This window comes from Physella acuta, unplaced genomic scaffold, assembly GCF_028476545.2.
Source record: "Physella acuta isolate Inbredline_101_S28 unplaced genomic scaffold, ASM2847654v3 ptg000105l, whole genome shotgun sequence".
In the NCBI taxonomy this organism is placed as follows: domain Eukaryota; kingdom Metazoa; phylum Mollusca; class Gastropoda; family Physidae; genus Physella; species Physella acuta.
The window spans coordinates 1,263,591-1,290,510 of NW_026731625.1; the positions used below are offsets into that span (position 1 = coordinate 1,263,591).

Genomic DNA, 26,920 nt, shown 5'->3' on the forward strand with positions numbered 1-26,920 from the left:
GTAGATGGACGTGTGTAGATGGACCAGTGACGTGTGTAGATGGACCAGTGACGTGTGTAGATGGACCAGTGACGTGTGTAGATGGACGTGTGTAGATGGACCAGTGACGTGTGTAGATGGACGTGTGTAGATGGACCAGTGACGTGTGTAGATGGACGTGTGTAGATGGACGTGTGTAGATGGACGTGTGTAGATGGACCAGTGACGTGTGTAGATGGACCAGTGACGTGTGTAGATGGACGTGTGTAGATGGACGTGTGTAGATGGACGTGTGTAGATGGACCAGTGACGTGTGTAGATGGACCAGTGACGTGTGTAGATGGACGTGTGTAGATGGACCAGTGACGTGTGTAGATGGACGTGTGTAGATGGACGTGTGTAGATGGACCAGTGACGTGTGTAGATGGACCAGTGACGTGTGTAGATGGACGTGTGTAGATGGACGTGTGTAGATGGACGTGTGTAGATGGACCAGTGACGTGTGTAGATGGACCAGTGACGTGTGTAGATGGACGTGTGTAGATGGACCAGTGACGTGTGTAGATGGACCAGTGACGTGTGTAGATGGACCAGTGACGTGTGTAGATGGACGTGTGTAGATGGACCAGTGACGTGTGTAGATGGACCAGTGACGTGTGTAGATGGACCAGTGACGTGTGTAGATGGACCAGTGACGTGTGTAGATGGACCAGTGACGTGTGTAGATGGACCAGTGCAGTGGATCCCGGGCCACTGCCAGATCCAGGGTAACGAGATCGCAGACCAGCTGGCAAAAATTGGGGGAAAGAAACCACAACCGGAAATTTCGCTACACCCAAAAGAAATAAAAAGAATAATTAAACACAAACAAACGCAAATGTGGTCTGTCACACACCCTCACTACATTAAAGACGACGGCTATTACAATTTAACACGAAAACAACAATACATAATCTTTCGACTTAGAACAGGCCACAACAGACTAAATCAACACATGCACAAAAAACTGAAGGTTGGGTGTAGCGAAATGTGCCCTTGTGGCAAGGCCCCGGAAAACACGGAGCACGTACTCCAGGATTGTACTCTGTATAGCCAGGCAAGAGACAGACACTGGCCCCAGCCCACCCCACTCAGGGAAAAATTATATGGGACACCTGACAAACTGGAAACCACAGTCCGGTTTGTCCATGAAGTTGGACTTGTCTAATTCCTCCACCATATTCAAAAATTAAGAACGAAGAAGAAGAAGAAGGACCAGTGACGTGTGTAGATGGACGTGTGTAGATGGACCAGTGACGTGTGTAGATGGACGTGTGTAGATGGACCAGTGACGTGTGTAGATGGACCAGTGACGTGTGTAGATGGACCAGTGACGTGTGTAGATGGACGTGTGTAGATGGACCATTGACGTATGTAGATGGACGTGTGTAGATGGACCAGTGACGTGTGTAGATGGACCAGTGACGTGTGTAGATGGACCAGTGACGTGTGTAGATGGACGTGTGTAGATGGACCAGTGACGTGTGTAGATGGACGTGTGTAGATGGACCAGTGACGTGTGTAGATGGACCAGTGACGTGTGTAGATGGACCAGTGACGTGTGTAGATGGACCAGTGACGTGTGTAGATGGACGTGTGTAGATGGACCAGTGACGTGTGTAGATAGACCAGTGACGTGTGTAGATGGACGTGTGTAGATGGACCAGTGACGTGTGTAGATGGACGTGTGTAGATGGACGTGTGTAGATGGACGTGTGTAGATGGACCAGTGACGTGTGTAGATGGACGTGTGTAGATGGACGTGTGTAGATGGACCAGTGACGTGTGTAGATGGACCAGTGACGTGTGTAGATGGACCAGTGACGTGTGTAGATGGACGTGTGTAGATGGACCAGTGACGTGTGTAGATGGACGTGTGTAGATGGACCAGTGACGTGTGTAGATGGACCAGTGACGTGTGTAGATGGACCAGTGACGTGTGTAGATGGACCAGTGACGTGTGTAGATGGACGTGTGTAGATGGACCAGTGACGTGTGTAGATAGACCAGTGACGTGTGTAGATGGACGTGTGTAGATGGACCAGTGACGTGTGTAGATGGACGTGTGTAGATGGACGTGTGTAGATGGACGTGTGTAGATGGACCAGTGACGTGTGTAGATGGACGTGTGTAGATGGACGTGTGTAGATGGACCAGTGATGTGTGTAGATGGACCAGTGACGTGTGTAGATGGACGTGTGTAGATGGACCAGTGACGTGTGTAGATGGACCAGTGACGTGTGTAGATGGACGTGTGTAGATGGACGTGTGTAGATGGACCAGTGACGTGTGTAGATGGACCAGTGACGTGTATAGATGGACGTGTGTAGATGGACCAGTGACGTGTGTAGATGGACGTGTGTAGATGGACCAGTGACGTGTGTAGATGGACGTGTGTAGATGGACCAGTGACGTGTGTAGATGGACCAGTGACGTGTGTAGATGGACGTGTGTAGATGGACCAGTGACGTGTGTAGATGGACGTGTGTAGATGGACCAGTGACGTGTGTAGATGGACGTGTGTAGATGGACGTGTGTAGATGGACCAGTGACGTGTGTAGATGGACCAGTGACGTGTGTAGATGGACCAGTGACGTGTGTAGATGGACCAGTGACGTGTGTAGATGGACGTGTGTAGATGGACGTGTGTAGATGGACCAGTGACGTGTGTAGATGGACCAGTGACGTGTGTAGATGGACCAGTGACGTGTGTAGATGGACCAGTGACGTGTGTAGATGGACGTGTGTAGATGGACGTGTGTAGATGGACCAGTGACGTGTGTAGATGGACCAGTGACGTGTGTAGATGGACGTGTGTAGATGGACCAGTGACGTGTGTAGATGGACCAGTGACGTGTGTAGATAGACCAGTGACGTGTGTAGATGGACCAGTGACGTGTGTAGATGGACGTGTGTAGATGGACGTGTGTAGATGGACCAGTGACGTGTGTAGATGGACGTGTGTAGATGGACGTGTGTAGATGGACCAGTGATGTGTGTAGATGGACCAGTGACGTGTGTAGATGGACGTGTGTAGATGAACCAGTGACGTGTGTAGATGGACGTGTGTAGATGGACCAGTGACGTGTGTAGATGGACCAGTGACGTGTGTAGATAGACCAGTGACGTGTGTAGATGGACGTGTGTAAATGGACCAGTGACGTGTGTAGATGGACGTGTGTAGATGGACCAGTGACGTGTGTAGATGGACGTGTGTAGATGGACCAGTGACATGTGTAGATGGACGTGTGTAGATGGACGTGTGTAGATGGACGTGTGTAGATGGACCAGTGACGTGTGTAGATGGACGTGTGTAGATGGACCAGTGACGTGTGTAGATGGGCCAGTGACGTGTGTAGATGGACCAGTGACGTGTGTAGATGGACGTGTGTAGATGGACCAGTGACGTGTGTAGATGGACCAGTGACGTGTGTAGATGGACGTGTGTAGATGGACATGTGACGTGTGTAGATGGACCAGTGACGTGTGTAGATGGACGTGTGTAGATGGACCAGTGACGTGTGTAGATGGACGTGTGTAGATGGACGTGTGTAGATGGACGTGTGTAGATGGACCAGTGACGTGTGTAGATGGACCAGTGACGTGTGTAGATGGACCAGTGACGTGTGTAGATGGACCAGTGACGTGTGTAGATGGACCAGTGACGTGTGTAGATGGACCAGTGACGTGTGTAGATGGACCAGTGACGTGTGTAGATGGACCAGTGACGTGTGTAGATGGACCAGTGACGTGTGTAGATGGACCAGTGACGTGTGTAGATGGACGTGTGTAGATGGACCAGTGACGTGTGTAGATGGACGTGTGTAGATGGACGTGTGTAGATGGACCAGTGACGTGTGTAGATGGACCAGTGACGTGTGTAGATGGACCAGTGACGTGTGTAGATGGACGTGTGTAAATGGACCAGTGACGTGTGTAGATGGACCAGTGACGTGTGTAGATGGACGTGTGTAGATGGACGTGTGTAGATGGACCAGTGACGTGTGTAGATGGACGTGTGTAGATGGACGTGTGTAGATGGACCAGTGACGTGTGTAGATGGACGTGTGTAGATGGACGTGTGTAGATGGACCAGTGACGTGTGTAGATGGACCAGTGACGTGTGTAGATGGACCAGTGACGTGTGTAGATGGACCAGTGACGTGTGTAGATGGACGTGTGTAGATGGACCAGTGACGTGTGTAGATGGACCAGTGACGTGTGTAGATGGACCAGTGACGTGTGTAGATGGACCAGTGACGTGTGTAGATGGACCATCGACGTGTGTAGATGGACGTGTGTAGATGGACGTGTGTAGATGGACCAGTGATGTGTGTAGATGGACGTGTGTAGATGGACCAGTGACGTGTGTAGATGGACGTGTGTAGATGGACCAGTGACGTGTGTAGATGGACCAGTGACGTGTGTAGATAGACCAGTGACGTGTGTAGATAGACCAGTGACGTGTGTAGATGGACCAGTGACGTGTGTAGATGGACCAGTGACGTGTGTAGATGGACCAGTGACGTGTGTAGATGGACGTGTGTAGATGGACCAGTGACGTGTGTAGATGGACGTGTGTAGATGGACCAGTGACGTGTGTAGATGGACCAGTGACGTGTGTAGATGGACCAGTGACGTGTGTAGATGGACGTGTGTAGATGGACGTGTGTAGATGGACCAGTGACGTGTGTAGATGGACCAGTGACGTGTGTAGATGGACCAGTGACGTGTGTAGATGGACGTGTGTAGATGGACCAGTGACGTGTGTAGATGGACCAGTGACGTGTGTAGATGGACGTGTGTAGATGGACCAGTGACGTGTGTAGATGGACGTGTGTAGATGGACGTGTGTAGATGGACCAGTGACGTGTGTAGATGGACGTGTGTAGATGGACGTGTGTAGATGGACCAGTGACGTGTGTAGATGGACCAGTGACGTGTGTAGATGGACGTGTGTAGATGGACCAGTGACGTGTGTAGATGGACGTGTGTAGATGGACGTGTGTAGATGGACCAGTGACGTGTGTAGATGGACCAGTGACGTGTGTAGATGGACCAGTGACGTGTGTAGATGGACCAGTGACGTGTGTAGATGGACCAGTGACGTGTGTAGATGGACCAGTGACGTGTGTAGATGGACCAGTGACGTGTGTAGATGGACCAGTGACGTGTGTAGATGGACCATCGACGTGTGTAGATGGACGTGTGTAGATGGACGTGTGTAGATGGACGTGTGTAGATGGACCAGTGACGTGTGTAGATGGACGTGTGTAGATGGACGTGTGTAGATGGACCAGTGACGTGTGTAGATGGACGTGTGTAGATGGACCAGTGACGTGTGTAGATGGACCAGTGACGTGTGTAGATGGACGTGTGTAGATGGACGTGTGTAGATGGACGTGTGTAGATGAGTATATCCATCAAGTAACCGCTTTGGCCGTCTGGTTCAGCTAGAAGGGATAATTAAAGTAATTCTGTTTGAGTCGGAGGGTGGGGGGGGGGGGTGGGGAGGGGAGTGCTCCATGTCAGTCTCAAGAGCTAGAGAAGAAGAGATGATGTAGGCGGAGGTTCAAGGGCGTCTACTTGACCTTGACTCTGGAATAAATCGTTACGTCACAGTTTGGAATTTTGCCTTGGTCGAGGTTTACATTAGCGGTTGTCATTTGCTGTGGTCATCTATTGTTTTGTTTCATCGTAGCTATTTGGTAACGTCCTTCACAACACATCATCTCTACCACAACACATCATCTCTAAAGTACCACAACACATCATCTCTAAAGTACCACAACACATCATCTCTAAAGCACCACAACACATCATCTCTAAAGTACCACAACACATCATCTCTACCACAACACATCATCTCTAAAGTACCACAACACATCATCTCTAAAGTACCACAACACATCATCTCTACCACAACACATCATCTCTAAAGTACCACAGCACATCATCTCTACCACAACACATCATCTCTACCACAACACATCATCTCTACCACAACACATCATCTCTAAAGTACCACAACACATCATCTCTAAAGTACCACAACACATCATCTCTAAAGTACCACAACACATCCTCTCTACTACAACACATCATCTCTAAAGTACCACAACACATCATCTCTAAAGTACCACAACACATCATCTCTACCACAACACATCATCTCTAAAGTACCACAACACATCATCTCTTAAGTACCACAACACATCATCTCTACCACAACACAACATCTCTAAGGTACCACAACACATCATCTCTACCACAACACATCATCTCTAAAGTACCACAACACATCATCTCTACCACAACACATCATCTCTAAAGTACCACAGCACATCATCTCTACCACAACACATCATCTCTACCACAACACATCATCTCTACCACAACACATCATCTCTAAAGTACCACAGCACATCATCTCTACCACAACACATCATCTCTACCACAACACATCATCTCTAAAGTACCACAGCACATCATCTCTACCACAACACATCATCTCTACCACAACACATCATCTCTAAAGTAAGATAACTCGCCACTCCCTGTTCTACATTGTAAATTCAGATCGACCGCTGATCTCCCTTGAATCTTTCGATTCACCCCACCCCACCCTGTCCAGCAAGCTTGTATTAAACTATCATTGATCTATCAGAAACGGTTTAAACAGAAGCAAATAAATTAAAATTCTTTCTTTCAAGCGATCCAGATGTGCGGGGGGGGGGGGGGATGGGTAGATGAGAGCCCTTAGGTAGAACGGAAAACATGACGATGTGTGACAGTGTTTTAGGTGAGTACATGAGCTTGTCAAAAATACAGGTAAGTGTACCTTGTGAATCAAATACAGGTGTGTGTACCATGTGTACCAAATACAGGTGTGTGTACCTTGTGTACCAAATACAGCTACTTCCAGTGTACATAACATGTGTAGTGTACGCCACAAGAATGTTCCAGCTCATTTGTTTCTCAAATCGCCTTGTGAAAACATCTGTTTTCAATGCTGCATCAGTGTATACAGCACGCCTGGCTAGAGCTATCGACTGCTAAAAAAAACTTTTTCGATCCGGTTTAATTTGATTACAGGTGGGCTTTAAGGTAGTAGTTTAAAACTGCTGGCCCCAATCAATGGCCCGACTACCTGGGGATGTTGCTGGCGTGTGCTGTAGGGTAGGTGAACGGCTTTAATGAGAGGCTGGTGTATAATTATCTCGTGGGCCTCTCAGGGGTCGCCGCTGGTTAAATAATAACTTAACATCTGGGCCACAAATATCTCCTGGGCCACCCTTACACCAACCCCACCCTTACACCACCCCACCCTTACACCAACCCCACCCATACACCAACCCCACCCATACACCAACCCCACCCTTACACCAACCCCACCCATACACCAACCCCACCCATACACCAACCCCACAATTACACCAACCCCACCCATACACCAACCCCACCCATACACCAACCCCACCCTTACACCAACCCTAATTAAATTTCTAATGCCGCTTCAAAAGAACCCAATCGTTTTATTTCAATAAAAAACTGGAAATTTTAATTTTATTGTGTCAATAAAAATCAATAGCTATAAAAAAAACAGACAAACAAATAATATTCAAAGATCAGACAGGCAAACAAATCATATTCAAAGATCTTTTTGCGTCCAGTTTGACTGACAAAATAAACGAGCAATCACATTAATGAGTGGACAACCAATGTCATCGATGTGCCAGTTAATGAGTGGACAACCAATGTCATCGATGTGCCAGTTAATGAGTGGACAACCAATGTCATCGATGTGCCAGTTAATGAGTGGACAATCACTGTCATCGATGTGCCAGTTAAGGCCAGTGGACCGTCTTATAGGAAAACAATTGGCGGCCGTTGTTCTCGGAATTTTGGGGTTACCATGGAAATCGCGTGTAATCGATAGCGTTGATAAATGCAACTAGGAGACAGGACGGTAAGGATCGGTTGGTGAGGGAGGGAGGGGAGATCGAATACTTCAGGGCCTTATGACAAATTATTTTCTTGTTCAAACATCGCACTGGGGAAAAACAAGATGGACGGACACAATGGATAGTAGCAACAACTTTTTCATCGAAATAACCATCAACAACATCTAAGCTAGAATAATAATCGCTCAAAATTTTACCTGAATCAATCATTAACTAAACGTCTATATGGACAATCGAATCGTTCCAAATTTTACCTGATTCAATCTCTAAACGTCTATATGGACAATCGAATCGTTAAGGAGGTGGGGAGAATGAGGAGTTTAGTGAACATTGTAATTATTGCACGAACGGCGTACGTTGGATTACGGCAATAATCCCTATCATTAAAAGATTTCTCTAACCAATTTTTCATGGCCGCTATTGTCGCAGATTTTGCTGAACAAGTGTAGGTAAGCTTAGCAGGGGAGGACAACCGACCGCCGAGGGCGAACAATCAGGGGGCTTTAGCGTGCATACAACTACTTTAGATGTTTTTTTTTCTATGGTGTAAACAAACTTTCACGTGTATCAAAGATTGTGTTTATCAAACTTTGACATGTAGGCCTATCAAAGATTGTGTTTGTCAAACTCTGATATGTATCAAAGATTGTGTTTATCAAACTTTCACGTGTATCAAAGATTGTGTTTGTCAAACGTTGACATGTATCAAAGATTGTGTTTGTCAAACTTTGACATGTATCAAAGATTGTGTTTGTCAAACTTTGACATGTATCAAAGATTGTGTGTGTTAAGACATTCAATAAACATTTAAAATGTTTTCTAAATATCAACGAAGTTTCATGCATAAAGACAAGATTATTGGTAGGTTACATAAAGAAGGAATTATTTGACAAACGTAAACTATACGTCTATTCCAGTTAAAATATAGATGTAGTAGCTATTTTTTGTAACACAAACGTGAGGTTTTATGGGCAGGTGTTGTAGGAACTGTATGTTGGATCTAATGTTATGGGTATTTATATTGTAGTAACTATATTTTGTATCTGGTATTATGGGCAGAGGTGTATGGGAACATAGTGGTGAGTTTATACAGAAAGACAGAGCTTCTCAAATTTTAAATCGCTTATACCGTATAATGATCAGAGTATAAAGTATATGTAACTAGCGGAGTGTCGACTAAACAAAGACATACACATGGTGAGTACATTAGGTGAGTACACAGATGGGAGTGCTCAATTTTCAGTTAATTATAAATACATGGGGATTATAATTAAGTAACATTAAAATGTATAAGAATTGTTACAGTAACTAAAAACACAAACTTGCACACACTAAAAGTGTGGATGCACACACTAATGGTGTGGTTGTACACACTAAAGGTGTGGTTGTACACACTAAAGGTGTGGTTGTACACACTAAAGGTGTGGTTGTACACATGAATAGTGTGGTTGTACACACTAAAGGTGTGGTTGTACACACTAAAGGTGTGGTTGTACACACTAATGGTGTGGTTGTACACACTAATGGTGTGGTTGTACACACTAATGGTGTGGTTGTACACACTAATGGTGTGGTTGTACACACTAATGGTGTGGTTGTACACACTAATGGTGTGGTTGTACACACTAAAGGTGTGGTTGTACACACTAAAGGTGTGGTTGTACACACTAAAGGTGTGGTTGTACACACTAAAGGTGTGGTTGTACACACTAAAGGTGTGGTTGTACACACTAAAGGTGTGGTTGTACACACTAAAGGTGTGGTTGTACACATGAATGGTGTGGTTGTACACACTAAAGGTGTGGTTGTACACATGAATGGTGTGGTTGTACACATGAATGGTGTGGTTGTACACACTAAAGGTGTGGTTGTACACACAAAAGGTGTGGTTGTACACACTAAAGGTGTGGTTGTACACACTAAAGGTGTGGTTGTACACACTAAAGGTGTGGTTGTACACATGAATGGTGTGGTTGTACACACTAAAGGTGTGGTTGTACACACAAATGGTGTGGTTGTACACATGAATGGTGTGGTTGTACACACTAAAGGTGTGGTTGTACACACTAAAGGTGTGGTTGTACACACTAAAGGTGTGGTTGTACACATGAATGGTGTGGTTGTACACACTAAAGGTGTGGTTGTACACACAAATGGTGTGGTTGTACACACTAAAGGTGTGGTTGTACACACTAAAGGTGTGGTTGTACACACAAAAGGTGTGGTTGTACACATGAATGGTGTGGTTGTACACACTAAAGGTGTGGTTGTACACACAAATGGTGTGGTTGTACACATGAATGGTGTGGTTGTACACACTAAAGGTGTGGTTGTACACACTAAAGGTGTGGTTGTACACACTAAAGGTGTGGTTGTACACACTAAAGGTGTGGTTGTACACACTAAAGGTGTGGTTGTACACACTAATGGTGTGGTTGTACACACTAAAGGTGTGGTTGTACACATGAATGGTGTGGTTGTACACACTAAAGGTGTGGTTGTACACACTAAAGGTGTGGTTGTACACATGAATGGTGTGGTTGTACACATGAATGGTGTGGTTGTACACACTAAAGGTGTGGTTGTACACACTAATGGTGTGGTTGTACACACTAAAGGTGTGGTTGTACACACTAAAGGTGTGGTTGTACACACTAAAGGTGTGGTTGTACACATGAATGGTGTGGTTGTACACACTAAAGGTGTGGTTGTACACACTAAAGGTGTGGTTGTACACACTAAAGGTGTGGTTGTACACACTAATGGTGTGGTTGTACACACTAAAGGTGTGGTTGTACACACTAAAGGTGTGGTTGTACACATGAATGGTGTGGTTGTACACACTAAAGGTGTGGTTGTACACATGAATGGTGTGGTTGTACACACTAAAGGTGTGGTTGTACACATGAATGGTGTGGTTGTACACACTAAAGGTGTGGTTGTACACACTAAAGGTGTGGTTGTACACACTAAAGGTGTGGTTGTACACATGAATGGTGTGGTTGTACACATGAATGGTGTGGTTGTACACACTAAAGGTGTGGTTGTACACACTAAAGGTGTGGTTGTACACACTAAAGGTGTGATTGTACACACTAAAGGTGTGGTTGTACACACTAAAGGTGTGGTTGTACACATGAATGGTGTGGTTGTACACATGAATGGTGTGGTTGTACACACTAAAGGTGTGGTTGTACACACTAAAGGTGTGATTGTACACACTAAAGGTGTGGTTGTACACACTAAAGGTGTGGTTGTACACACTAAAGGTGTGGTTGTACACACTAAAAGTGTGGTTGTACACACTAAAGGTGTGGTTGTACACATGAATGGTGTGGTTGTACACACTAAAGGTGTGGTTGTACACACTAAAGGTGTGGTTGTACACACTAAAGGTGTGGTTGTACACATGAATGGTGTGGTTGTACACATGAATGGTGTGGTTGTACACACTAAAGGTGTGATTGTACACACTAAAGGTGTGGTTGTACACACTAAAGGTGTGGTTGTACACACTAAAGGTGTGGTTGTACACACTAAAAGTGTGGTTGTACACACTAAAGGTGTGGTTGTACACATGAATGGTGTGGTTGTACACACTAAAGGTGTGGTTGTACACACTAAAGGTGTGATTGTACACACTAAAGGTGTGGTTGTACACACTAAAGGTGTGGTTGTACACACTAAAGGTGTGGTTGTACACACTAAAGGTGTGGTTGTACACACTAAAGGTGTGGTTGTACACACTAATGGTGTGGTTGTACACATGAATGGTGTGGTTGTACACATGAATGGTGTGGTTGTACACACTAAAGGTGTGGTTGTACACATGAATGGTGTGGTTGTACACATGAATGGTGTGGTTGTACACACTAAAGGTGTGATTGTACACACTAAAGGTGTGGTTGTACACACTAAAGGTGTGGTTGTACACACTAAAGGTGTGGTTGTACACACTAAAGGTGTGGTTGTACACATGAATGGTGTGGTTGTACACATGAATGGTGTGGTTGTACACACTAAAGGTGTGGTTGTACACACTAAAGGTGTGGTTGTACACATGAATGGTGTGGTTGTACACACTAAAGGTGTGGTTGTACACACTAAAGGTGTGGTTGTACACACTAAAGGTGTGGTTGTACACACTAAAGGTGTGGTTGTACACACTAAAGGTGTGGTTGTACACACTAAAGGTGTGGTTGTACACACTAATGGTGTGGTTGTACACACTAATGGTGTGGTTGTACACACTAAAGGTGTGGTTGTACACACTAATGGTGTGGTTGTACACACTAATGGTGTGGTTGTACACACTAATGGTGTGGTTGTACACACTAATGGTGTGGTTGTACACATGAATGGTGTGGTTGTACACACTAAAGGTGTGGTTGTACACACTAAAGGTGTGGTTGTACACACTAAAGGTGTGGTTGTACACACTAAAGGTGTGGTTGTACACACTAAAGGTGTGGTTGTACACACTAAAGGTGTGGTTGTACACATGAATGGTGTGGTTGTACACATGAATGGTGTGGTTGTACACACTAAAGGTGTGGTTGTACACACTAATGGTGTGGTTGTACACACTAATGGTGTGGTTGTACACACTAAAGGTGTGGTTGTACACACTAAAGGTGTGGTTGTACACACTAAAGGTGTGGTTGTACACACTAAAGGTGTGGTTGTACACACTAAAGGTGTGGTTGTACACACTAAAGGTGTGGTTGTACACACTAAAGGTGTGGTTGTACACACTAAAGGTGTGGTTGTACACACTAAAGGTGTGGTTGTACACACTAAAGGTGTGGTTGTACACACTAAAGGTGTGGTTGTACACATGAATGGTGTGGTTGTACACATGAATGGTGTGGTTGTACACACTAAAGGTGTGGTTGTACACACTAAAGGTGTGGTTGTACACACTAAAGGTGTGGTTGTACACATGAATGGTGTGGTTGTACACATGAATGGTGTGGTTGTACACACTAAAGGTGTGGTTGTACACACTAAAGGTGTGGTTGTACACATGAATGGTGTGGTTGTACACACTAAAGGTGTGGTTGTACACACTAAAGGTGTGGTTGTACACACTAAAGGTGTGGTTGTACACACTAAAGGTGTGGTTGTACACATGAATGGTGTGGTTGTACACACTAATGGTGTGGTTGTACACACTAAAGGTGTGGTTGTACACATGAATGGTGTGGTTGTACACACTAAAGGTGTGGTTGTACACATGAATGGTGTGGTTGTACACATGAATGGTGTGGTTGTACACACTAAAGGTGTGGTTGTACACACTAAAGGTGTGGTTGTACACACTAAAGGTTAAACCTATTCTGTTTAAGTGGATCAATACTTGTTTTTTTTAATAAATTGTAATTCTAATTAAAATCAAATTAATCGGACTGGGTGAATGGACTGAACAACAACAGGATCACGTGGGAGTCTATTTATAGATTGTGGTGTTTATGTTGTGTTGTCGTGGTTTATGTGGCTGATGTTGCCGTGGTTTATGTGGCTGATGTTGTCGTGGTTTATGTCGCTGATGTTGTCGTGGTTTATGTGGCTGATGTTGCCTACCTGGATGGTGGTGCTGGGATCCAGTTCGATGTCACGCTTGACCGGAGAGAGGATGACGGAGAGACCAGATGGTGACACGCCCAAACGCTTGACGCCTGGGGCAGGACGGGCAACGATCCGGAACGTGCGACCTTGGCTGTCCGCGAGCATCAGAAAAGATGGGAGGACGGCTGGAGGGCTGAGGTCTCGGCGAGGGCTGAGGTCTCGGCTAGTGTCCGCTCCACTTGCTCAGGAAGTAAAAATTGTTTAACCAACCGTCACGACGTCCCAATGTTGTGAAAACACATCCGTTAGCTCAGCGTAACGACACCTGTGTCGCAGCACACGAGGAAGAACAATCCGAGCCCGCACACGCCAACGTTTGTATCTACCGCGCCGCAGACCAGGAAACGCTCCACGTCTTATCTATGTAGGCCGCGACACGACCGCCAGCACGCCGTGACAATAGAACACGCCCGAAAACAGATTCCGTCGTCTGCTTGTAAACACAGGTAAAAAAAACAGTCACCTACCCGGTTTGTTGGTCCTTCCAAAACAAATCACGGATATTTAATAAAGTATTCAAAGACAGTCATCACACGATGAAATAGCACTGTTTACCGAAAAACATCCGTTTTAAACTGCTGTTGACTGTGGTATGAACGCGATATGAGCACCGATTGTTTATAGCAGTAACAATGTGAACCGACACGAAACAATGAAGAAAAAAATAATATGGTAATCAAGGCCTTGAGCTAGGAATGTTAGAGCAAAGAGCCTTAACTCGGTGTCGACTAAGTTTGTCGCCGTTATATTTTAGCACTTTCCCCCCTTTTGTTTTGATTAAGGTTAAAGCACGTGATGTTTAGTAGCGACTAGCGAGTCGGGACAGTCGCGGGCCGAGCGGTGAGAGGGGAGCGTGTGGCGGACACTTGACACTGGCCGTTCATCGCCGTATTGTCATCGCCGCTATGGTTGGGGGAGGGGGGAGGAGAAGTAGGGGGAGGGGGTATAATCGCTGATTAAAAATTTATTTCATTTGGAATGGGATAGCGCATCGACACGGTTCAGTGACCCGTCCATGTAGTTACAATTGGTCACTCTATCACCATAGGTCATTTGGCTGTAGTGGTCATTTGGCTGTAGGCTAGTGGTCATTTATTTAGTTGTAGGCTAGTGGTCATTTATTTAGTTGTAGGCTAGTGGTCATTTACTTAGTTGTAGGCTAGTGGTCATTTACTTAGTTGTAGGCTAGTGGTCATTTACTTAGTTGTAGGCTAGTGGTCATTTACTTAGTTGTAGGCTAGTGGTCATTTACTTAGTTGTAGGCTAGTGGCCATTTTGGCTGTTAAGTTTAGTGGACATTGGCTATACGAGTAAAGGTAATTAGCCTGTGGTTAAATGGTCATTTGGCAACACGACTAGAGGTCATCTGGCTGTAAGGCTACTGACCATTTGATTTGCTTTAACAAGCCATCCAGCTGTCAGAGTGTTATGCCGGCCATAGCTGGGTGTTTCTTAAGGTAACACCGCCCCGTGGATCGGGTTACCTGGCTCCTCCACCTACCTGTAACAGAGCCCGTTCACGGCCGTTGGGCCGGATTGAATGAACTGAAACCAAGTCTATTTGTTCACGAACAAGCCCGCTCTAGAAAGACAGGGGACTGTAGCTTGACATATAACTTGTGTCGTGGGGGGGGGGGGGGGCACACCAGTACTGGGGACTGTAGCTTGACATATAACTTGTGTCGTGGGGGGGGGGCACACCAGTACTGGGGACTGTAGCTTGACATATAACTTGTGTCGTGGGGGGGGGGCACACCAGTACTGGGGACTGTAGCTTGACATATAACTTGTGTCGTGGGGGGGGGGGGGGGGCACACCAGTACTGGGGACTGTAGCTTGACATATAACTTGTGTCGTGGGGGGGGGGCACACCAGTACTGGGGACTGTAGCTTGACATATAACTTGTGTCGTGGGGGGGGGGGCACACCAGTACTGGGGACTGTAGCTTGACATATAACTTGTGTCGTGGGGGGGGGGGGGGCACACCAGTACTGGGGACTGTAGCTTGACATATAACTTGTGTCGTGGGGGGGGGGGGGCACACCAGTACTGGGGACTGTAGCTTGACATATAACTTGTGTCGTGGGGGGGGGGCACACCAGTACTGGGGACTGTAGCTTGACATATAACTTGTGTCGTGGGGGGGGGGGGCACACCAGTACTGGGGACTGTAGCTTGACATATAACTTGTGTCGTGGGGGGGGGGGGGGGCACACCAGTACTGGGGACTGTAGCTTGACATATAACTTGTGTCGTGGGGGGGGGGGGCACACACCAGTACTGGGGACTGTAGCTTGACATATAACTTGTGTCGTGGGGGGGGGGGGGGCACACCAGTACTGGGGACTGTAGCTTGACATATAACTTGTGTCGTGGGGGGGGGCACACCAGTACTGGGGACTGTAGCTTGACATATAACTTGTGTCGTGGGGGGGGGGGGGGCACACCAGAGCCGATAGCTTGACATATAACTTGTGTCGTGGGGGGGGGGGGCACACCAGAGCCGATAGCTTGACATATAACTTGTGTCGTGGGGGGGGGGGCACACCAGAGCCGATAGCTTGACATATAACTTGTGTCGTGGGGTGGGGGGCACACCAGAGCCGATAGCTTGACATATAACTTGTGTCGTGGGGGGGGGGGCACACCAGAGCCGATTAGAGAGGCACTAATAGGCCCACGACTCCCCTCCCCGTAAGCCCCTCCCAGACCGGCAGATCTGAGCCAGCAATATCACCTGAACGCCGAACACTTGACGCCTTAGCGAGCAAAGAAAACAATGGCCGTTCGGCATCGATCTCAGAGCGGCTTGATGTGAGACCCCCCCCCCCCCATAAAGGGACACGGCTTGATGTTAGACCCCCCCCCCCCACCCACAGAGGACACGGCTTGATACTTCTTGACGTGAGACCACTTGAGAACACCACCCTCCCCCACCCTCGAAGACACATCTCCCCGACCCTCGAAGACACGCCCCCCCCCCCCCCTACAGATAGGAGACAGTTTGCCTCAAGAGGGTGGTAATCGCACCAGAGATAAGAACCTAATTATGTAATAACATTCTTAATGGTCACGTGATAGGTTTTTTTTTCTCAATGAAAACTATTTTTTATTCATGTTTATTGCTCTCAATTATTCATCGATATCGTCACATTTATTTTTCCTTTACACTACCTTAGTAACGTGACTGTCTTTTGGTTTTGACTATGTTGTCTTCCGGATGACTGTGTAGTTGACTGTGTCGGTTGACTGACGGTTGACTGTGTAGTTGACTGTGTAATTGACTGTGTAGTTGACTGACGGTTGACTGTGTAGTTGACTGTGTAATTGACTGTGTAGTTGACTGTGTAATTGACTATGTAGTTGACTGACGGTTGACTGTGTAGTTGACTGTGTCGGTTGACTGACGGTTGACTGTGTAGTTGACTGTGTAATTGACTGTGTAGTTGACTGACGGTTGACTGTGTAGTTGACTGTGTAATTGACTGTGTAGTTGACTGTGTAATTGACTATGTAGTTGACTGACGGTTGACTGTGTAATTGACTGTGTAGTTGACGGTGTAATTGACTATGTAGTTGACTGACGGTTGACTGTGTAGTTGACTGTGTAGTTGACTGTGTAGTTGACTATGACGGTTGACTATGTAGTTGACTGTGTGTCAACTAGAGTGGACACAAGGGATGTTTAGACCGGACAATGAATAGCCACGTTCGTCTCTAAGCCCTTGGTATTCCCTGACCCAGACAAACTTTTGTAACTTATCTTCTTTGTTTCGTTAAGAAGTACGACAATCAAGTTTCTATTTGCTCCAGGTTTTTAAATAATCTTTAACCTCGGGAATGGTGAGGGATGCGCAAGTCAAACAGAACATGCACTCTTCATGCATTACAGCAAACAAGTTGGCTTACCTGTTTCATTTTACAGGTAGACAAAAGTACAGGTAGGCTAGAGCACCTACCTACAGGTAGACAAAAGTACAGGTAGGCTAGAGCACCTACCTACAGGTAGACAAAAGTACAGGTAGGCTAGAGCACCTACCTACTGGTAGACAAAAGTACAGGTAGGCTAGAGCACCTACCTACAGGTAGACAAAAGTACAGGTAGGCTAGAGCACCTACCTACAGGTAGACAAAAGTACAGGTAGGCTAGAGCACCTAGCTACTGGTAGACAAAAGTACAGGTAGGCTAGAGCACCTACCTACTGGTAGACAAAAGTACAGGTAGGCTAGAGCACCTACCTACTGGTAGACAAAAGTACAGGTAGGCTAGAGCACCTACCTACTGATAGACAAAAGTACAGGTAGGCTAGAGCACCTACCTACAGGTAGACAAAAGTACAGGTAGGCTAGAGCACCTACCTACTGGTAGACAAAAGTACAGGTAGGCTAGAGCACCTACCTACAGGTAGACAAAAGTACAGGTAGGCTAGAGCACCTACCTACAGGTAGACAAAAGTACAGGTAGGCTAGAGCACCTAGCTACTGGTAGACAAAAGTACAGGTAGGCTAGAGCACCTACCTACTGATAGACAAAAGTACAGGTAGGGTAGAGCACCTACCTACTGGTAGACAAAAGTACACAACAGAGTACCCAAAATTTTTAGGCTTAAAACATCTCTCGATACTTTCCGTCATTCCGGCCTAAAACATCTCAGTACTTTCCGTCATTCCGGCCTAAAACAATCGGCTAATTATCGTCCTCCACTGGCCGTGAAGACCTCGGCTTGCCGGGAATGGTGAGATGCCCAATCTGGCTATGACTAGACTCATTATGTGGGGCCAGGGAAGAGAAAAGGCTGGAGAGTAAAGTTATTTTAAGTTCTGTGCAAACTTCACTTCTCGACGCAAGCAGACGCTGAACGCTACTAGCAAACAGAGGCGTTTGCTTGTGTTGCTTCATGGGGACGGCTGACAGGGGGAGATTACCAGCGGTAGAAGAAAGCGTTTGAAAAATTCGTTTACCTTAGCTGCAATTGAAATTTTTTTCCACAAAATCTGGCGGGAATTTGACGTAAGGGGGTGGGGGGGGGGGGGTACAACGCTGGGGCGCTGTTCATGAACCCCCACTATTGTGCGTGTGGGGGGAGACGTTGTTGTGAGGGTTACCCTAACTTTGAGAGGGGGTAAATATAACAGCAACAAAAACTCTACATGTACATCAGTGTTATCAACGTAAACTAGCGGTAAGATGTGTTTATCCAAGTGCTGGCAGTTTAAAACGTGAGCCTATCACATAATAAAACTGTGTTTCCGGTCAGCCAAGGGAGAGAAGTCGATAAGCTGACAAAGGTTTAATTCTCATCTGGCCACAGTGCGTCCATTGACTGCAGCACATCACGTGCCTGTGAACCCAGGAGAAAATGGCGACCTGAAGAGATGACTTTCTTAAATGATGGGACTGATGGTGACCTCGATAAGAACCCGGATGTGAGCGGCTGAGACAGCACTTTAACAAACACTTCTCACACTCGCGAGCCGGGCTCCTAGATTAGACAATGTTCAAGCTAAACAAATGTTCATGCTAAACAAATGTTCATACTAAACAAATGTTCATGCTAAACAAATGTTCATACTAAACAAATGTTCATGCTAAACAAATGTTCATACTAAACAAATGTTCATAACTAAACAAATGTTCAAGCTAAACAAATGTTCATGCTAAACAAATGTTCATGCTAAACAAATGTTCATGCTTAACAAATGTTCATGCTAAACAAATGTTCATGCTAAACAAATGTTCTTGCTAAACAAATGTTCATGCTAAACAAATGTTCATGCTAAACAATGTTCATGCTAAACAATGTTCAAGCTTAACAAATGTTCATGCTAAACAAATGTTCAAGCTAAACAAATGTTCTTTCTAAACAAATGTTCATACTAAACAAATGTTCATACTAAACAAATGTTCATGCTAAACAAATGTTTTTACTAAACAAATGTTCATACTAAACAAATGTTGATGCTAAACAAATGTTCATACTAAACAAATGTTCATACTAAACAAATGTTCAAGCTTACCAAATGTTCATACTAAACAAATGTTCAAGCTTAACAAATGTTGATGCTAAACAAATGTTCATAACTAAACAAATGTTCATGCTAAACAAATGTTCATGCTAAACAAATGTTCTTTCTAAACAAATGTTCATGCTAAACAAATGTTGATGCTAAACAAATGTTGATGCTAAACAAATGTTGATGCTAAACAAATGTTCATAACTAAACAAATGTTCATGCTAAACAAATGTTCATGCTAAACAAATGTTCTTTCTAAACAAATGTTCATGCTAAACAAATGTTCATAACTAAACAAATGTTCATACTAAACAAATGTTCATACTAAACAAATGTTCATACTAAACAAATGTTCATGCTAAACAAATGTTTTTACTAAACAAATGTTCATACTAAACAAATGTTGATGCTAAACAAATGTTCATACTAAACAAATGTTCATACTAAACAAATGTTCAAGCTTACCAAATGTTCATACTAAACAAATGTTCAAGCTTAACAAATGTTGATGCTAAACAAATGTTCATAACTAAACAAATGTTCATGCTAAACAAATGTTCATGCTAAACAAATGTTCTTTCTAAACAAATGTTCATGCTAAACAAATGTTGATGCTAAACAAATGTTGATGGTAAACAAATGTTGATGCTAAACAAATGTTCATAACTAAACAAATGTTCATGCTAAACAAATGTTCATGCTAAACAAATGTTCTTTCTAAACAAATGTTCATGCTAAACAAATGTTGATGCTAAACAAATGTTGATGCTAAACAAATGTTGATGCTAAACAAATGTTCATAACTAAACAAATGTTCATGCTAAACAAATGTTCATGCTAAACAAATGTTCATAACTAAACAAATGTTCATGCTAAACAAATGTTCATGCTAAACAAATGTTCTTTCTAAACAAATGTTCATAACTAAACAAATGTTCATGCTAAACAAATGTTCATGCTAAACAAATGTTGATGCTAAACAAATGTTCATAACTAAACAAATGTTGATGCTAAACAAATGTTCATAACTAAACAAATGTTCATGCTAAACAAATGTTCTTTCTAAACAAATGTTCATAACTAAACAAATGTTCATGCTAAACAAATGTTCTAGCTAAACAAATGTTGATGCTAAACAAATGTTGATGCTAAACAAATGTTGATGCTAAACAAATGTTCATGCTAAACAAATGTTCATGCTAAACAAATGTTCATGCTAAACAAATGTTCTTTCTAAACAAATGTTCTTTCTAAACAAATGTTCATAACTAAACAAATGTTCATAACTAAACAAATGTTCATGCTAAACAAATGTTCATGCTAAACAAATGTTGATGCTAAACAAATGTTGATGCTAAACAAATGTTCAAGCTAAACAATTGTTGATGCTAAACAAATGTTCGTGCTATACAATATCAACTGCAACCTACACATTTTCTATTCACCTCGATTAGCATTGATAACGTGAGCTTCAAATAGAATGGAGCAGCCCTCCCCCACCCACGTGCATGCCTGACTCTTCAGTCCCCCGTGCCTTGTCTACTATCACCCCCCCCCCCCCCCCCAACCAAACACGTGATCGTCCAGAAATACGCCGCACGATTCATCTGAAAGATAAAGCTGCTCCGGAGCGGCTCTCGAACTGTGGGCCTGGAACGTCTGCTGGCACCCCGGGTCGTCAGTCAAGTTCGCTGTCAGTGTTAGATGTTCGCTGTCAGTGTTAGATGTTCGCTGTCAGTGTTCGCTGTCAGTGTTAGATGTTCGCTGTCAGTGTTCGCTGTCAGTGTTAGATGTTCGCTGTCAGTGTTAGATGTTCGCTGTCAGTGTTAGATTTCGCTGTCAGTGTTTGATGTTCGCTGTCAGTGTTAGATGTCAGTGTTAGATGTTCGCTGTCAGTGTTATGATGCCGTCATACGTTCGCCCAGGATTAAACTATATTAAGATAAGTAGCTGGTAGTGAATCATTGCGAGATAAGATAGAGATAAGACAGAACCAACAGCCCAGCCTCTGTAAAACACAGGCCAACAGCCCAGCCTCTGTAAAACACAGGCCAACAGCCCAGCCTCTGTAAAACACAGGCCAACAGCCCAGCCTCTGTAAAACACAGGCCAACAGCCCAGCCTCTGTAAAACACAGGCCAACAGCCCAGCCTCTGTAAAACACAGGCCAACAGCCCAGCCTCTGTAAAACACAGGCCAACAGCCCAGCCTCTGTAAAACACAGGCCAACAGCCCAGCCTCTGTAAAACACAGGCCAACAGCCCAGCCTCTGTAAAACACAGGCCAACAGCCCAGCCTCTGTAAAACACAGGCCAACAGCCCAGCCTCTGTAAAACACAGGCCAACAGCCCAGCCTCTGTAAAACACAGGCCAACAGCCCAGCCTCTGTAAAACACAGGCCAACAGCCCAGCCTCTGTAAAACACAGGCCAACAGCCCAGCCTCTGTAAAACACAGGCCAACAGCCCAGCCTCTGTAAAACACAGGCCAACAGCCCAGCCTCTGTAAAACACAGGCCAACAGCCCAGCCTCTGTAAAACACAGGCCAACAGCCCAGCCTCTGTAAAACACAGGCCAACAGCCCAGCCTCTGTAAAACACAGGCCAACAGCCCAGCCTCTGAAATAACACAGGCCAACAGCCCAGCCTCTGTAAAACACAGGCCAACAGCCCAGCCTCTGTAAAACACAGGCCAACAGCCCAGCCTCTGTAAAACACAGGCCAACAGCCCAGCCTCTGTAAAACACAGGCCAACAGCCCAGCCTCTGTAAAACACAGGCCAACAGCCCAGCCTCTGTAAAACACAGGCCAACAGCCCAGCCTCTGTAAAACACAGGCCAACAGCCCAGCCTCTGTAAAACACAGGCCAACAGCCCAGCCTCTGTAAAACACAGGCCAACAGCCCAGCCTCTGTAAAACACAGGCCAACAGCCCAGCCTCTGTAAAACACAGGCCAACAGCCCAGCCTCTGAAATAACACAGGCCAACAGCCCAGCCTCTGTAAAACACAGGCCAACAGCCCAGCCTCTGTAAAACACAGGCCAACAGCCCAGCCTCTGTAAAACACAGGCCAACAGCCCAGCCTCTGTAAAACACAGGCCAACAGCCCAGCCTCTGTAAAACACAGGCCAACAGCCCAGCCTCTGTAAAACACAGGCCAACAGCCCAGCCTCTGTAAAACACAGGCCAACAGCCCAGCCTCTGTAAAACACAGGCCAACAGCCCAGCCTCTGTAAAACACAGGCCAACAGCCCAGCCTCTGTAAAACACAGGCCAACAGCCCAGCCTCTGTAAAACACAGGCCAACAGCCCAGCCTCTGTAAAACACAGGCCAACAGCCCAGCCTCTGTAAAACACAGGCCAACAGCCCAGCCTCTGTAAAACACAGGCCAACAGCCCAGCCTCTGTAAAACACAGGCCAACAGCCCAGCCTCTGTAAAACACAGGCCAACAGCCCAGCCTCTGTAAAACACAGGCCAACAGCCCAGCCTCTGTAAAACACAGGCCAACAGCCCAGCCTCTGTAAAACACAGGCCAACAGCCCAGCCTCTGTAAAACACAGGCCAACAGCCCAGCCTCTGTAAAACACAGGCCAACAGCCCAGCCTCTGTAAAACACAGGCCAACAGCCCAGCCTCTGTAAAACACAGGCCAACAGCCCAGCCTCTGTAAAACACAGGCCAACAGCCCAGCCTCTGTAAAACACAGGCCAACAGCCCAGCCTCTGTAAAACACAGGCCAACAGCCCAGCCTCTGTAAAACACAGGCCAACAGCCCAGCCTCTGTAAAACACAGGCCAACAGCCCAGCCTCTGTAAAACACAGGCCAACAGCCCAGCCTCTGTAAAACACAGGCCAACAGCCCAGCCTCTGTAAAACACAGGCCAACAGCCCAGCCTCTGTAAAACACAGGCCAACAGCCCAGCCTCTGTAAAACACAGGCCAACAGCCCAGCCTCTGTAAAACACAGGCCAACAGCCCAGCCTCTGTAAAACACAGGCCAACAGCCCAGCCTCTGTAAAACACAGGCCAACAGCCCAGCCTCTGTAAAACACAGGCCAACAGCCCAGCCTCTGTAAAACACAGGCCAACAGCCCAGCCTCTGTAAAACACAGGCCAACAGCCCAGCCTCTGTAAAACACAGGCCAACAGCCCAGCCTCTGTAAAACACAGGCCAACAGCCCAGCCTCTGTAAAACACAGGCCAACAGCCCAGCCTCTGTAAAACACAGGCCAACAGCCCAGCCTCTGTAAAACACAGGCCAACAGCCCAGCCTCTGTAAAACACAGGCCAACAGCCCAGCCTCTGTAAAACACAGGCCAACAGCCCAGCCTCTGTAAAACACAGGCCAACAGCCCAGCCTCTGTAAAACACAGGCCAACAGCCCAGCCTCTGTAAAACACAGGCCAACAGCCCAGCCTCTGTAAAACACAGGCCAACAGCCCAGCCTCTGTAAAACACAGGCCAACAGCCCAGCCTCTGTAAAACACAGGCCAACAGCCCAGCCTCTGTAAAACACAGGCCAACAGCCCAGCCTCTGTAAAACACAGGCCAACAGCCCAGCCTCTGTAAAACACAGGCCAACAGCCCAGCCTCTGTAAAACACAGGCCAACAGCCCAGCCTCTGTAAAACACAGGCCAACAGCCCAGCCTCTGTAAAACACAGGCCAACAGCCCAGCCTCTGTAAAACACAGGCCAACAGCCCAGCCTCTGTAAAACACAGGCCAACAGCCCAGCCTCTGTAAAACACAGGCCAACAGCCCAGCCTCTGTAAAACACAGGCCAACAGCCCAGCCTCTGTAAAACACAGGCCAACAGCCCAGCCTCTGTAAAACACAGGCCAACAGCCCAGCCTCTGTAAAACACAGGCCAACAGCCCAGCCTCTGTAAAACACAGGCCAACAGCCCAGCCTCTGTAAAACACAGGCCAACAGCCCAGCCTCTGTAAAACACAGGCCAACAGCCCAGCCTCTGTAAAACACAGGCCAACAGCCCAGCCTCTGTAAAACACAGGCCAACAGCCCAGCCTCTGTAAAACACAGGCCAACAGCCCAGCCTCTGTAAAACACAGGCCAACAGCCCAGCCTCTGTAAAACACAGGCCAACAGCCCAGCCTCTGTAAAACACAGGCCAACAGCCCAGCCTCTGTAAAACACAGGCCAACAGCCCAGCCTCTGTAAAACACAGGCCAACAGCCCAGCCTCTGTAAAACACAGGCCAACAGCCCAGCCTCTGTAAAACACAGGCCAACAGCCCAGCCTCTGTAAAACACAGGCCAACAGCCCAGCCTCTGTAAAACACAGGCCAACAGCCCAGCCTCTGTAAAACACAGGCCAACAGCCCAGCCTCTGTAAAACACAGGCCAACAGCCCAGCCTCTGTAAAACACAGGCCAACAGCCCAGCCTCTGTAAAACACAGGCCAACAGCCCAGCCTCTGTAAAACACAGGCCAACAGCCCAGCCTCTGTAAAACACAGGCCAACAGCCCAGCCTCTGTAAAACACAGGCCAACAGCCCAGCCTCTGTAAAACACAGGCCAACAGCCCAGCCTCTGTAAAACACAGGCCAACAGCCCAGCCTCTGTAAAACACAGGCCAACAGCCCAGCCTCTGTAAAACACAGGCCAACAGCCCAGCCTCTGTAAAACACAGGCCAACAGCCCAGCCTCTGTAAAACACAGGCCAACAGCCCAGCCTCTGTAAAACACAGGCCAACAGCCCAGCCTCTGTAAAACACAGGCCAACAGCCCAGCCTCTGTAAAACACAGGCCAACAGCCCAGCCTCTGTAAAACACAGGCCAACAGCCCAGCCTCTGTAAAACACAGGCCAACAGCCCAGCCTCTGTAAAACACAGGCCAACAGCCCAGCCTCTGTAAAACACAGGCCAACAGCCCAGCCTCTGTAAAACACAGGCCAACAGCCCAGCCTCTGTAAAACACAGGCCAACAGCCCAGCCTCTGTAAAACACAGGCCAACAGCCCAGCCTCTGTAAAACACAGGCCAACAGCCCAGCCTCTGTAAAACACAGGCCAACAGCCCAGCCTCTGTAAAACACAGGCCAACAGCCCAGTATCTGGACAGACTGGAGAGGCTCAGCAGTTTCTTGGTGGGTCGTGGGAGGGGGGTATTTTACATGGAGACAAGGGACATCATCAATTGAACTTTAATACAAGGGACATCACCAATTAAACTTCTATTCAAGGGACATCATCAATTAAACTTTAATCCAACAGACAGACCCTGTTGAAAATCAAACCAAGGGACAGCACCAATAATTTCCTCTCTGGACACTGGAGATGACCAGACGTATGATAGAATCAAATAACGGACATAGCTGATAGACGTATGATAGACTCAAATAACGGACATAGCTGATAGACGTATGATAGACTCAAATAACGGACATAGCTGATAGACGAATGATAGAATCAAATAACGGACATAGCTGATAGACGTATGATAGACTCAAATAACGGACATAGCTGATAGACGAATGATAGAATCAAATAACGGACATAGCTGATAGACGAATGATAGAATCAAATAACGGACATAGCTGATAGACGTATGATAGACTCAAATAACGGACATAGCTGATAGACGAATGATAGAATCAAATAACGGACATAGCTGATAGACGAATGATAGAATCAAATAACGGACATAGCTGATAGACGTATGATAGACTCAAATAACGGACATAGCTGATAGACGAATGATAGAATCAAATAACGGACATAGCTGATAGACGAATGATAGAATCAAATAACGGACATAGCTGATAGACGTATGATAGACTCAAATAACGGACATAGCTGATAGACGAATGATAGAATCAAATAACGGACATAGCTGATAGACGAATGATAGAATCAAATAACGGACATAGCTGATAGACGTATGATAGACTCAAATAACGGACATAGCTGATAGACGTATGATAGACTCAAATAACGGACATAGCTGATAGACGAATGATAGAATCAAATAACGGACATAGCTGATAGACGTACACAAGAAAGACAGGTTTATTTGACAGCGTGTACTGTTAGATGTGTGTTCATGTAGTTTTGTAAACGTTTTTAACAGAAATTTTTAAAGTCAACTAACGAATGGCAGATGATCTAATGGGGGTGGGGGTGTGTAGGTGTGTAGGATGGGGAGGGCAGGTGGAAAGGGGAGGAGATGAAAAAAAATTACCTCAGATGTGCGTGGGGGCGTCAGTTTAACTTCATCAACCAGTTTCAAACGGTTCAGGGGGTTGTAGGGAGGGGTGGGTGGGGGATATAAAAGATGT

General features: G+C 46.0%; 1 protein-coding gene across 6 annotated transcripts in view; it reads right to left on the reverse strand.

Annotated features, from left to right (window-relative positions):
* LOC131932568 (RNA-binding motif, single-stranded-interacting protein 3) overlaps positions 1 to 26,920 on the reverse strand; it is a 136,872-nt gene that overhangs the window by 76,280 nt on the left and 33,672 nt on the right. Inside the window, exon 1 of one of the 6 annotated variants that reach the window (XM_059289531.1) lies at positions 13,566 to 14,386. The exons of the other annotated variants lie outside the window; for them this stretch is intronic. Coding sequence (XP_059145514.1) covers positions 13,566 to 13,715 — 150 coding nt within the window. The 5' untranslated portion in view covers positions 13,716 to 14,386. Of the gene's footprint in view, positions 1 to 13,565; positions 14,387 to 26,920 lie in introns of those variants that run through there. 6 annotated transcript variants of the gene reach the window in all.